This window comes from Pygocentrus nattereri, chromosome 29 (genome assembly GCF_015220715.1).
Source record: "Pygocentrus nattereri isolate fPygNat1 chromosome 29, fPygNat1.pri, whole genome shotgun sequence".
Classification (NCBI taxonomy): Eukaryota; Metazoa; Chordata; class Actinopteri; order Characiformes; family Serrasalmidae; genus Pygocentrus; species Pygocentrus nattereri.
The window spans coordinates 14,732,353-14,746,546 of NC_051239.1; the positions used below are offsets into that span (position 1 = coordinate 14,732,353).

Here is a 14,194-nt window from a genome sequence, read left to right on the forward strand (position 1 = left end):
GCTTTCTGCTGGACCTCTGCATTGTGTTGATAGGGTTGTTTTTGGAGGAAGGAGATAAGAGTCTCATGGCAGACTCAGCATTGCTTTGTTGAAATATGGCACATTGTTGATTTTGACTGTCACTTGTTGTTACATGGCCTAATGACCCTCATTAGAGGTTTTTTTAATACATGGTTCACTGCTATAGTGTCATGTTTTGGCTTTGAGTTTCAGTTGGTGACACCACTCAACTCCATTGAGACTAAGATGATTAAGGTGGTGCAACTGAGGTAACAGCGTAGGACAGTGTACTGTTTTTTAGGATTTTGTGATATGATTTTGTGTATGTATTTGCTTTTTTTCCCACATGATGCTTTATTCATTTTACTGCTGATTGCTTTGCTTTGGCAAAAAAGGAAAAAATGCTTGATTACTTTTTTATGGGAGTTGAGAAAGATAATCACCCAGCTGTGATATGTGGTCTACTAGGGATGAAATGGCACCTATAATAATGCAAGAAGTACCTTGAATGTAATATTAGTTTTTGACAGGCAGCAGTTTTATGATGCATTGTAAGGCCTGGGGAAAGGACATTTTCATTGATGATGGAAAAGTAACCTGAAGGCGTTGTGTAAAAGATGATAATCACAGTTTTGGTAGAAGAACAGAGAGAATTAGAGAGAACTAAAGAAACACTGGGAAGTTGGGGATCATGTTTAAGAAGCATGCTGGTCTTTCAGCACTAGTAGTCAGTTTCACAGAGAGAGAGAGGTTTGATAAGATGATACCTGTGTTTTTTCTCTCTGCTACTGACTGTAATGCTAACTTTACTGCACAAATTCTCTTAATTTACTTTAGGTGAATGGAATTGAATGAATGCCGACATACTTTATGTGGTTGAAAATGCGATATAAAAGATAATTCAGATTTTTAAATTAGAAATGATATAGAAGTGCTAACTATTTTTAGATAACATGCCGACTTATAAGCTAGCCTGTTTCAAATTGATGATGTTGCCCTAAACCTCACACAGGTCAGTGTTGCACTGGTGATGCAGTCATTATTACATAAATGGATTACATTTATACAGCCCCCATGTATAACTGAAACATTTGTTTTAACCAAGTGGCAAGCAAAATGAACAAATGCTATTCCAGTTGAGTCAGAACATAGATAAATGAACAGTACTATACCGTCAAATTATAATTTGTCAAAAGGCTGATTTGTCCCATCTTGCTTCTTCGCTATCTGTTCAGGGTGGCCAGACATGCTGGCTATTACCAAGTGGCATTCCCGCCAACTGTTCAATGGTGTGGAATGTGTCCTTCATTAGGATATCAGTGTCCTTTTGTGAAAGGGGCAATGAGACCGGCGACAGATGTAGATAAAGCACTTGGACAGTGACACAGCGATTTATGAGAGTGGTTTGGATTGGGCTATTGTTCACATGTATCCTGCTGTCGCAGGCTGTGGGCAACATGTTGTGGCTCTCCGCTGATAAAACTAATGGCATATACACAACATGAGGAGCATGGCCATAAAACTCACCCGAGACATAAAACACCACATGGAGGTTGGGGAGTTATGCAATCAATTAGTGCAGATTAAGGGCTTTGGCTGGGCTTAGAACCTGCATGGGTCAAAAGGGGGAGGTCAGGCTTTCAGACACGAAAACATTCAAAGCCTTTGAGTTCCATTTACAGTTTACCATCAATCTAACTAAACACCCATACATTCAGTCTGTTCAATTTAATGTAGTGATTCTAATTCCATTGAGTCAGATTAATAAAAATTATAATAATTATTGAAAAATGACTTGAAGCATTATGCTAGCTTTGGCAGGGTCCCATTTAGCCAAGTGATGTACCAGCCAAAAGATGTATCTGCCAAAAACTGTAGCCGTATGATGAGTAAAATCACCAATGTAGATTCATCTGAAATTATCGATTTGGGTTGGTTTTTTTTTTGTTTTTTTTGCTAAATCACAACATTGATGACCGCTGGGATAGGCTCCAGCACCCCACCGCGACCCTGACGGAGAAGCGGCTTAGAAAATGGATAGATGGATGGATGGATAAATCACAACAATCGGGCATTTTAACTTTATTAACTAAAAGCTAGTAGAAGCTAGTTAACATTACTCAAACAAAGTACAAACTGGTTCTCACAACCTCTTATGGCTTATTACCTTTGTGAACATCTTGAGTCTGGCCGTCAGGCTGTTTCGATAAAACCTTTTAATTTTTTTTTTCCTGAAAATACTTTATTTCGGGACCTAATGGATAAAAGAGGCATTGTGATTAGGACCAATGGGTATTGCAGTAATAGACTGTCTGTTCTTGTTATCAAGACAGCTCATCATTGTCAGGTTTTGCGAGTTAGCAAAGAAAGCAGTAATTTTCAGTCTTATTAGTCTCAGTTTCATTGCAGTCCGCTTTAGCAGATTGAAACCCTGGTGAAATATCCTCGCTTTCTCTCTCTCCGCAGGCATCAAACATATCTGTGCTGAAAGCATGATGGTGACATTTTATAAAGTCAAAGCGACTGTCATTTAAACAAAAGGTCAAGTGGGATTTTGTTGGCTGAAGTACCTTCAGTTTCTTCACCTATTCATCCTCGTGCTGCTGCTTATGTTACAGAGGAGACAAACTTTTTCACCCAAGCCTAAATTATTCACACAGGAAGAGCCATCTAGACAAATGGACACATATCAGGCAGGACTCATGACAATCTCTAAACCGAGGCCTGTGCTGGTGTCAGAGACCTGTTTCTCAGGGAGTTATTATTATAATATTATTATTAACTGTGGAAAGTGGTTAAACCATGTGGGGTGCTTTGGCATTCAGGGGTTGACATTAATGTAATAAAATAAATAAATAAATAAATAAATAATGATGATAATAATAATAATAATAATGTTAATAATAGCAACACAGTCCCTGGCCCAGTGATAGTATGAGAGTTGAAACTCAGGCAGTTTCACCTGAGGCCGTTTGAATGTCTTGTTTCCCCTGATGAATGAGAGCTGAGACATGATTTTACTCATTCGTTTTTTCCAAGTGACAAAGCCATTTTCCTGCTTTTTTTTCTCTTTTCTCCATTTGAGACCTGATGTTGTGGTCTGAGAATGTCCTTAAATCTACACCATGCCATGGAGACCACTTTTTGTTCAGGCATGATATCTACCTGCAGCGCAGATTGCATTTAACCAGTGCAGCTCAACAGCTTTCATCTACGTCTTGATTTTTTTTTAAATAATGATATACATAATATTAACTGACCTAGACATGGATGAGGGGTTTTTGAAAAAGAGTCAGGGTGATTCTCTTCAGTTGCACAAAAATTCTGATGGTATCTAACTCAAAACTGCCAAGTGTTACGAATGAGACAGGGTTTCTTTTTACGCAGTCATTCTCTTTACTTGTCTTTTCTTTTGAATCTGTGTGTGTGTGTGTGTGTGTGTGTGTGTGTGTGTGTGTGTGTGTGTGTGTGTGTGTGCGCGTATGAGTGGTTCTGGTCATGAGCTGCTTTCTCTTCTAGCCTGGTACAAAGCCTGTTGGGTTACACTCATCAATAATTCACTTGTCTGACCACTTCCTAATGACAGAGCCCCTGAATAAACCTTCTTCCTGTTTGAAATATTCAACATCTCTTTGTTTTCATTTGGAACAGTCTTCACTCCTGGCCGGATGTGTATGTGTGTATTTTTAAACTTGTTCTTTAGTCTAGGTGTGGGCATTATTACAGTATTTGTCCTTTTCAAGATAAATTATTTCACAAAACATTTCATTGGTTATAAGAAAAGTGCTACATAAATTAAACTTAATAATAATAATAATAATAATATTTTCACTATAACATGGGTATAGAACTTCTAGAAAAGTGAAAACTACATATATCATGCAAAGCAGAGCCAGTGATCATTATGCCATTTCTCAGAATCTTTTTTTCAATGTGGACTTCTGTCTTGCTGGTTCATTTTGTCTCTTCCGATTTATTCACAAACCTAAAACCTATTATCATTGTATGTATTGTGTACTGTGAAAATGCATCCAGGTATCCAGTAATTATGGTGTTATATTACCCACCCTTATATAAGCCACATTCATTTATCATCAGTTTAACCTTGTCTGTAGAGTGGGATAATTAAACAATGCATTATAATCGTTCTACAGTTCTGCAAAGTAAATAATAAATCAAACAAGTCCCAAACACTGTGTCAAATATTTTTAATATTGAAAATTTCTACTGCCAAAAATGTAGTTCTTATGGTCTTTCTTTAAGAGCCAGCAATGAGTAAGTAAAGGTTTGTAAAGATACGTGTTTAACACTGTGCAAAATAACTTCTGATTCTGTAAGGCCCACCATCTGTTCTACAACTGTGGCAATATCAGGTTCAGCTCAGCTTATGCAATATTTGCTAGACTAACTTGAATGTCCGTTTGTTCCAGACAGTCTTGTCAACCAAAAAGCTTGCTTAGGGGCAGCGACAGTTTCAGAATTTAGTGTAGGCCCGCTGGCTGACTCTGCTTTAGAATCTGAGTAAATGGGCTGGAGGTGAACTGTTTTGTTTGTTTTGTGCTAAAGAGAAAAAAAATAGTTATTTATTATTTAGCTGCAGCATAAAGTGAGTCATTGCTTAGCAACTGTTGCTCAGCACATTGATACATTTATTGTGCAAAAAATAGTACTTTTATCACAGATAATAATACGGGTAGACTGTCAAAACCGGATGAAATTGTAATAAATAAATGTGAATAAACTAGTTATTTCTTCAGTATTAGGTTTTTTAGTGAGACCTGCTCATTTAGTCCTGTGGATGTGTGAATGGGATGGAGAATGCCTGTGTGCTTGTGTGTGTGCATGTGTGTGGAAGGAGTAGAGAAAGTTGGAAATGAGTCTCAAGGGAAAACCACCTCTTCCCTCCTGTCCTTGTCCCCCCTTTCTGTCTTCCCATTTGTTTCATGTCTGCCACTTGTTTAGCCGTGAGTAACACTGAAACCAATGGAGCACCTCTAATCCTCTTACTGCACTCATTGCTAACTTGTCAGTCTGTGTCCAAATAAAGCCACTCCTTATGGGATTTAGAGGGGAGGCTCTTGCTCACTCCCTGACCTCCTGCTGTGGTGTGGGGAGGAGCTGGGATGGCTACATTCGTATTGGAAGACCCCCCGCCCCCCCCCCCCCCCCCCCCCCCCCCCCCCCAGGATCATGCAGAGGGCATACCCCCTTCATTGTCTCCCAATCAGAGTGCAGGATGAGGGGTAGCTTCATCTTCATAGGTCCTTACGAGCAGTGATTTATGGCATCATGCAGCCTGGGTGCTGGGGTCTTGCTATGAGAATTTCTCAGAACTTTCTAAATGATATTACTTTAGTAGGTTAATGAATTTCACAGTTCTGTTGTACACAAACATAACATGCTCTCAGTTATGTCAATCACCCTGAGTTACGCACTGTCACCTGGATTCTGTATGAATTCTGAGACTGAAAGATAGTACTGTAAATTGTAGCAAATTATTTCTATGATAGTTTAGTTTACTAGAGGAAAATAACCAACCTGGAATTACAGTATGCAGGCAATGTGATGTTTACTTATGTTTTGTCTTTTGTAATTTACTCTTCATGCTTAGTGTAACTCTCCGCTGAATGTCACCTTGATTATTTTTTTTGATTTGTTGTTTTCCAGTCTTGTCAACTTCCAAACTAAGAATGGTGCCACACCTCTATACCTTGCATGTCAGGAAGGCCACCTGGAGGTCGTCCAATACCTGGTGAAGGACTGCGGGGCAGAGCCAAGTATTAGAGCCAATGATGGGATGACACCTCTTCATGCTGCCGCCCAGATGGGACATAACACTGTCATTGTTTGGCTGGTGAGTGACAAAGGTTACAGGAACTTAGAGGGATTTGCAAATTTTTACATAGTATGGATATTGTTTTTATGCATGCTGTGCCAAGGCAAGTTTATTTGTACTGCACCTTTCATACACAGCAGCAATTCAAAGTGCTTCACACTTGGGGTTGAGCACTGTTTTTTTTTCCCAGGGCCGTTACAACTCAAGGACACCAATAGCTGACGTTGTGGGTCAATATTTATTTACCATACATTTGATGTGGATTGCAACTTTTACTCACAATGTATATTAAATGAGTATAAGAACATTACAAGAACTAAAGTGTTTTGAGCTTTAGGCAGTAAATACTGCAAAAAAGTAGCTTTTTAACATTTAACAATTTAAAAAGGTCAAATAAATAAATAGCTCTCAATGATGTTTAAGGGTCAGTGATGTTTATAGGAAAAATTAAGCCTAGAAACTTCAAAATAAACACATTTTACAAATAAATGACATTTAAATATGTAAATATTTATATACATTATATATAGGAGTTATACATATCCTGTTTGAGTGGAGCGACCGGCGATCCGTTCTCCTGTAACCTACACCGAACTCACCTCATTCAGTACATCCTAACAAGCTTTAGCAGCGTTAAATCATGTCTGCTCCTATTCATAAGTCATATTATTGTAATAGTGCATTCCCAAACAACGGAAGTGAAAGAAGTGGGTTCATGTTAGTTACAGCCCTGATTTAAAGGAAAGTAAACTGAAGAAGCTGTGAGGCGTTGGAGAGCAGGAGACCGCTCTCTTTCCAGGCTAGCTGTTTTTAGCAGCTGGCTAACTTGAAGCAGCGCTCTGTTTCTTGAACAGCACGGCGAATTGATGATACTGTAGATCAAACACGACACAAAAGCACCGCTTTCAGTTTAAACACACGTAAAAGGAGAACTCTGTTTGGCTGATGTGAACGAGTCACACTGCAGTTAATGCGTTTACACAGCGGGCGTCGGATATATTGCGGTTCACCCCTTAAACTATTACAATAGATAGAGAAGCCCAGGCGTCTGCAAACTGATGTTTGAATACTGTGATATGCTCCGACATGGATGTGGTAGGAGTGATGGCAGTAATGTTTGCTGTTCTTACTAACGTTGACATGGTTGAGAAACTAAACAGTTTAACACTGTTGTTGGCCACTTGTTTAGCATTTGTAACAGGATAGCCAAGCATTTGTCACCAGACAGCTAAGAATTGGATTAGTTTTCTTTGTTAAATTATGACTATTACAAAAACTGCGGCCGTGCTTTTCCAGCTGGTAAAAACAGCCAACCAGAGACTTTCTCCCATGTCCCATGACAGATTGGTGAAATGTTCCACTGTTTGGTGAGTGAGTGTCGTGTTCTGACCATAAAGGATAGTTTAAGACAGTAATTAAGCACCCAGGAGCAAAAATCAGCCTTCAAACTTGAAAGAAATAATGATTTGACATTTATCACTATGTATATCGATATCGAATGATATGAATTTTGTTAATCGTAATAACATTTTTGGCCACATCGCCCAGCTCTAGTTTGCAGTTAACCCCCTTAAAACCAAAGGCTGTGTATGTAGATCCAAGGTTCAATTTTTTATTCTCATAAGCATGTAACACAGAGATTAGTTTCACATTAATGTACTGAACAGTGTATATATGACATTATGATAGTGAAAATAGTCTTAAAATGCACAACATTGAATAATGTAGAATTTAAGGGGTTAGGGATAAAGTTAGGATTAAGGTTGGAGAGAGTTTGTCACATGTATTTGAATTGACTCTTGAATAGATTTTTTCCACTTCTCACAATGACTTGGACAAGCTCAAATAGTGTGTGTAGTTCTATACTAAAAGTTATAAAGGCCCTTCACCATCTCTGCTGTACATGTCCTATAAAAAAGTGTCCTTGCCCCTCTGGGCCACTCATTCCCTCCCACTGCTTCATGCATGGCCTTCACTTGCACCTGCTTTATCTCTGTGCAGATGAGCTTCACAGACATCAGCTTGTCTGACCGAGACAACGATGGTGCCACTGCCATGCACTTTGCCGCCAGCCGTGGTCATGCCAAGGTCCTCAGCTGGCTCCTTCTCCATGGTGGGGAGATTGTGATGGATGGCTGGGGCGGGACCCCCCTCCATGATGCAGCCGAGAATGGAGAGCTGGAGGTGGGTGGTTTACACAGTCTAACGTGAGGGCTTACTATATGGTACTCTCTTCTCCAGTCATAGCATGTGATGCGATTAAGTTGGGGCTGGTATCAGAATTACAATGACTTAGATGACATCTCTGAAACCTAAGACCGCATTACATGGCAGCTCTGAAACCAAAGCTTTCTCTCTTGACAAGATGTTGCTGTAAGGTGAAAGATGTGGAGCCAGTATGCATGTGCGAGTTAGATTTATTGAAGTCCATAGTAAAGTGCATAAGTAAGCAGGAAATAAATCACATTGATGTCAATAATGAAGAAAAAACAGACAATACTGATTAGTACAAGAGCAGGAGCAAATGCTAGGAGTGACCAGGGAGACTAACGAAGCAAACCAAGACAAGTACTCAACAACACTGGACTGTTCAACTGGATTTAGTGCAGCTCAGTATGTAAAATAAAATTGTTGAATAAAGTCGTTTTAATAGTTTTTAATAGCTGTGGCACTGTGAGTACATTGTACCTGTGTGTCAAAGTATCGTGATACTTTTGTGTGTAGTGAAAACATCTCAAATATTGTGATATAGTATTTTTGCTGTATTTCCCACCCCTGCAGACAAGTAGCCAAAGGTCAGAACAGTGAATACAGGGAGGAGCTATCAGCTGAACATGACAAGGGACAGAGCTAATGTGACATACTCACGGAACAGGGGTGGACACTGAAAGGAACAGAGCCAGAGGCATTTGTGCCTTTGCAAAACAAAGACTTAATGTACATTCATATAGCTGTTGCTGAACTTGTGCATGCCAGCAAAGTGGGATGTGGGTTTGGGTTTGGTTTTGGTTAACACAGATGCAAAGTGGAAAACCATGATTTGCATGACTCGCGCTAAAGTGTAAGCGATCAGCCTCAGCCAAGATTGCCATTAAAGGAAATGTGAATGGCTCGCCCTCCCTTTACAAATGTTTCATAACCCATTTGTAAGGGTCAAGCTTTTATTAGATGCCATTGGTTGTCAAGATACAGCATTGAAATTGTACTTTTAATGTCTGTCTAGCATTATTAATATTCAGAGATGAGTATTTTCAGAGAATTATTGTTGCTGTGTAGAGTTTGTAGATCAGTTGGTGGTAGTGTTAGAATTAAATGAAATTATGGAATAACTGGAGTTTGGGAAGAATTTCATACCTGAAGCCAGAGATGGAGACTCGTGTTAGGGATTGACTTGCACATGATCTGACTTGAAACTCGACTTGGACATGTTTAGCTAACGTACGATTCATCTCGGGCGCATACTTATCTGACTCCTGACTCACCTCAGACTTGAGACGCAAGACTTGCGACACTGGTCTCATTTTTTTCTTTGGCACTCTCGTTTTGTTTAGTAAGTGAAGTATCTGGTATACATATTAAGCACTTTACAAACATTTCAGTCCAGTTCATCATTTTGTGAACGAGAAAGGGCCAAAAGCTTGGGTTTAACTTTAGAGCGGCAAGAAAATTACACTCACTCCGGCTCTGGGAGCTAGTTATGGGAAAAGCTTGAGCTGTTGTGACAACCTAGAGGCAGAAATAAGGAAAGGTAAACAGCCATTCAATGCCATTCTCCCCACAGCTCATTGAAGTGTTAGGTTCAATATGGCTTTAAATATCAAGCCTTTCATTTTAGAAACGCCTTCAGTCTGATGGACAGAACGAAGCTATATGCAGTAAATCCTGAGTTTAAAAGAAATAGGCATTAAGTTTGATAAGTTTTTGCAAGTTACAGATCATATTCCTTTATAACTTCAGCTGGATTAGCTGTTTTGTACTTACAAACTACAGACAAACTGTGTGTTGGTCTTTAAGCAGACATTACTGTAGTGCTTCGTTTCTTTTGTACAGACAGAAGATTTTTCAGTAATGAATGGCTCGTTATTTAAAACCATGTCAAACCTAACAGTTGTCACATTGCATGACCCAACCTCTTCACTTTTAGGTCACAGGCAGGTGGTCTGTAGAATTTCCTACCTGATGCGTAAAATAGCTTGAAATTTAGTGGTCCCTCAGCCCAACACCATTTTGCTCCCATCACCATGATTCTAGAGGTGGTATGCACTTTTTATCCAAATATAGAACAATGTTCTTTTACCAAAATGTCATTTGTATTGTCTTCCATCTGACATTTTACTCGTAGATTTGTAGATCACTTGGGTAGTTATTTAGAGAGCAGTAGTTCCTTCCATAGAAGTTTCTTTTGAACACCGTTATTGTTCAGTGTTTTTCTCATGAAAGACAGAAAAATAGACTGATGAAAGCAGATATTATCAAGTACACGAGCCTCCAGATGCTTAGACATCTGCCTGTAGTGTTGCTTTTGCTATTTTAAGGATCTAGATTCTGTTGAATTTCATTCCATGTGTAAACTGTCTGATTGTAGACTGATGGAAGTTTAAATTTAGAAATATATTTATAACCTTTTCCTTTGTATGAGCTTCAGCTTTTCTACTTATATGAAACCCCATTTGATAAGCAGAAGGCAGTGCAGGTCAGCCTCACATTTTAAAAGCACTTGACTTTTAAGAAGTCATACCATAGAGTTTTTTCTGCTCTGTTTTCTGTTTACTTTTTTTTTTAATCCGTTTTTTTTTTACGGATATTGGTCTCCAAAGGATGCTGCGAAGCTGAGAGGGCAAAGATTAGCACATGCTTCTTCTGAGACAGGTGAAGCCAGCCACCACATCTTTCCAAACTGCCGCCAACACAGCATCACGAGATCCGAGTCTGTTATCATAGCAATGCCCACACTAGCTAGCATTGCTCTGACTGATGGGACGGCTATCCTACCCACCCAGAAAAAGCAAGGCTGATGATGCTTTTTTTGGACTCCTGGCCATGTAAATCAGATTCAGGGCTCCATGGTTGTGCCACTCAGGAGCCCCAAACCTGACCTGTTGTTAGACTTCAGTTTTATCCCTCAAATGAGTTAATTACCTAAGAGAATTTAGGAAATTAAAAGTGTTTGTTACCAAAGCTGTGTGGACAGCCAGTTGACAGGGAAGGACACACCAAGCAATACTGTAGAGCTTTTTGCCAGTAACATTATCCTAGGAGACTGTTGTAGAGAGACAGAAAGAGGGCAGACTGTTATTGTCTTTCTTTCTCTCCCCCTGAGTTGTAACGCAGGACAGCTGTCATCATGAATGTGTTTTTTGAAGCTCTTTTGAATTCAGCCCTTGACTGCTACAGCCTTTAGCTCTTTCAAAGGCTGGCATATGGCAGAGTGACGTCCTTGAAAATGTTGTGTCTTTTTCTAGGAATAAAGAATTAAATAAAATAAAATTTAGTAGTCATTTATTCCGAATCTATTATTAACATTATTAATGGTCACTGCTACCTTTAATTTATTTCTAGCAGTAGTACATTTTTTATTGATGATATTTTTAATCATGTGAGTACACTGAATGTGGAAAGGACAACAGAAAAAAGGTCTTATTGTAAATATGTAATGTGTTTGAAGTATCTTGTGTTTTTGTGTTTTTCATTCAGTTCCATTCAGTTTACCTGAAACATGAGACAGGAAACAAGGACGCAGGAATTGGTCCTTTTTAGTGGTTTGGAAAATTTGAATAGGATGAAATCTGATGCCAGCACATTGGTTAAAAATGCAAACGTCACTGAACACAGGTTCTCAATGAAGCATACAAAGACATATTTGGACTAAGTTGTGTATCACTTCACCCCTCCCACCTCTTTCTCTGTTTTTCCCCACAGTGCTGTCAGATTCTAGTGGTGAACGGAGTGGATCTAGGCATTCGAGACCAGGATGGCTTCACTGCCGCAGACCTGGCTGAATACAATGGGCATCCACAGTGTGCCAAGTATCTCCGCACAGTCGAAAACATGGTGAGAAACAAATAAAAATCCAACTTTCTACAAGTATCACAGCTGTGAGTAGCGTTCAGCACACAGACGATATTCCTAAACCTATATGATTATGATATATAAGCATCATTTTTAATGCCAGTCATTAGTAAGAGCCAGAACAGGAAGCATGGTCTTATTGAACAGAAAACTTGTTATTGTTATTTAGTTTTTTAGGAGTATCACAGACTGGCTCTGCTAGTTACAGCGATTCTGTTTGTTTCACTAGTATGTTCCTTCCTGGTTTAAAAAGTAATACATTATTTATGGTGCCACTGACAATGTAAAATTACATTAGTGTAGTAAAAAATGTAAACAAATACAAGTGCTTACTTAATGAATGAATCCTTTACAGAGAGCTGTTTGCAACAATTTGGTGAGCCGATACTTTAATAATGTTACCCCAATCAAATGAATACTTTTTAATGAACTTACTAATACTTCTGTGGCAGCTTTCTCTCATTCTGTTCCTATCTCAGTCAACTAATCCAAAAGCCCTGCATGACAAATTAAATGAAGAAAACCTCCTTATCTGGCAACTAACAGTCACTAATCTAATGCTAATAGCTATATATCGCCAATAACATATTGTACGTTCAGCATCTAACACTGGCTAACACTGGAGCACCTGAAACATTTCAGAGATCTAGATCTGTGTCTAGTTTAGTAGACAAATATGTCTGTAAGTTTTACTGAAGTGCAAACAATCAAGCAACATGTTATACTACAATAAATTAAAAAACAATGTAATAGCTTGCTGAAAATTACATGATGTTGCTTTCTGGATTATACTGTGTTGTTCCTTGGATTCCCCTGGTTTCCTTTCAGAGTGTGGAACATCGCGTCCTATCCCGGGATCCCTCGGCAGATTTGGAGTATAAGCAGCCTGACTCGGGCCTTTCCTCTCCAAACGCCACACTGAACCCAGTGGTGCTGCCTGCAGCCCACTTTGACGTGGGCTCCCCTTCCAGTTCCCTGTCCAATTACGACTCAGCCAACTCCAGCCAGTCCAGCACAGGGGAGAAGAAGAGCAGCTCCCCACCGTCACAAGTACCAGCAGGTGAGGAATCCATGCTCACTTTACACATGCACATCTTACAGGTACTTCAGCACAGCACAGTTATACCAAATTATGCACATTCACAAACACAGACATGCCGACATACTCAAGATGATAGTAGAGACACCACCTGTTATCAGCAAATACAGACAGGTGACAAATTAAACGGAAAGCCAACATACAGTGGTCAAGACCCCATGGACTCTCACAGAGCCACTGTTTGGGTGGTGGATTATTCACAGCACTACACTGATGTGGTGGTGGTGTGTTAGTGTGTGTTGTGCTGGTATGAGTGGATCAGACAGCAGTGCTGCTGGAGTTTTAAACACTGTGTCCACTCACTGTCCACTCTATTAGACACTCCTACCTTGTCAGTCCACTTTGTAGATGTGATGTCAGAGATGACAGCTCATCTGCTGCTGCACATTTTGTGTTGGTCATCCTCTGGTCCTTCATCAGTGGTCACAGGACGCTGTTGGCTGTGACCTGTGACACTGAGGTGTTTAAAACTCCAGCAGTACCGCTGTGTCTGATCCACTCAAACCAGAGCAACACACACTGACACACAACCACCACGTCAGTGTTACTGCAGTGCTGAGAATGATCCACCACACAAATAGTACCTGCTCTGTGAGGGTCCATGAGGGTCCTGACCACTGAAAAACAGGGTAAAAGGGGGCTAACAAAGTATCAGAGAAACAAATGGACTACAGTCTGTACTTGTAAAACTACAAAGTGCAGCTATATAGTAAGTACAGCTGAAAAAAATGGACAATTAGCGCTGAAACAAGGAAGTGGACAATGTTATGCCTGTAAAACCTTTTGGTAAGGGGAAACCATGCATGATCCCTGTGGTTGGGGAGAGTGTCATTCTGGAAGAAACCACTCCCATCAAGATAGAAATGTTTCATCATAGGATAAAGGTAATCAGTCAAACTATTGTAATATTCATTCACAGTCACGCTTCCTTCTAATGGACAAACCATGCCAGAAAATTACCTCACACAGCATAATTTATCCACTGGACCCCCTCAATGTAGGATTGAAGCATTCAGTCTTGTATTGCTTTTTGGTGTACACTACACATGCACTCACCCTCTTGTGGAGAATATGGTGAAGAATACCTGTCTGTATAAAAATGGCAAAGGCCAGTATCACGATAACAATTTACAAATGATCCTATGTATATATATGGAATAGTAGAATGATTGGTACTGGTTCAAGTGAAT

At 39.7% G+C, this 14,194-nt stretch overlaps 1 protein-coding gene across 7 annotated transcripts in view; it reads left to right on the forward strand.

Annotated features, from left to right (window-relative positions):
- espn (espin) overlaps nucleotides 1–14,194 on the forward strand; it is a 66,304-nt gene that overhangs the window by 14,427 nt on the left and 37,683 nt on the right. For 4 of the 7 annotated variants that reach the window (XM_017705769.2, XM_017705770.2, XM_017705772.2 and 1 more), the window contains exons 3-7: nucleotides 5,668–5,854; nucleotides 7,838–8,020; nucleotides 11,756–11,887; nucleotides 12,261–12,281; nucleotides 12,734–12,965. In XM_017705769.2, coding sequence (XP_017561258.1) covers nucleotides 5,668–5,854; nucleotides 7,838–8,020; nucleotides 11,756–11,887; nucleotides 12,261–12,281; nucleotides 12,734–12,965 — 755 coding nt within the window. The remainder of the gene's footprint in view (nucleotides 1–5,667; nucleotides 5,855–7,837; nucleotides 8,021–11,755; nucleotides 11,888–12,260; nucleotides 12,282–12,733; nucleotides 12,966–14,194) is intronic. The other 3 variants (XM_017705771.2, XM_037536243.1, XM_017705776.2) reach the window with 1 other exon arrangement.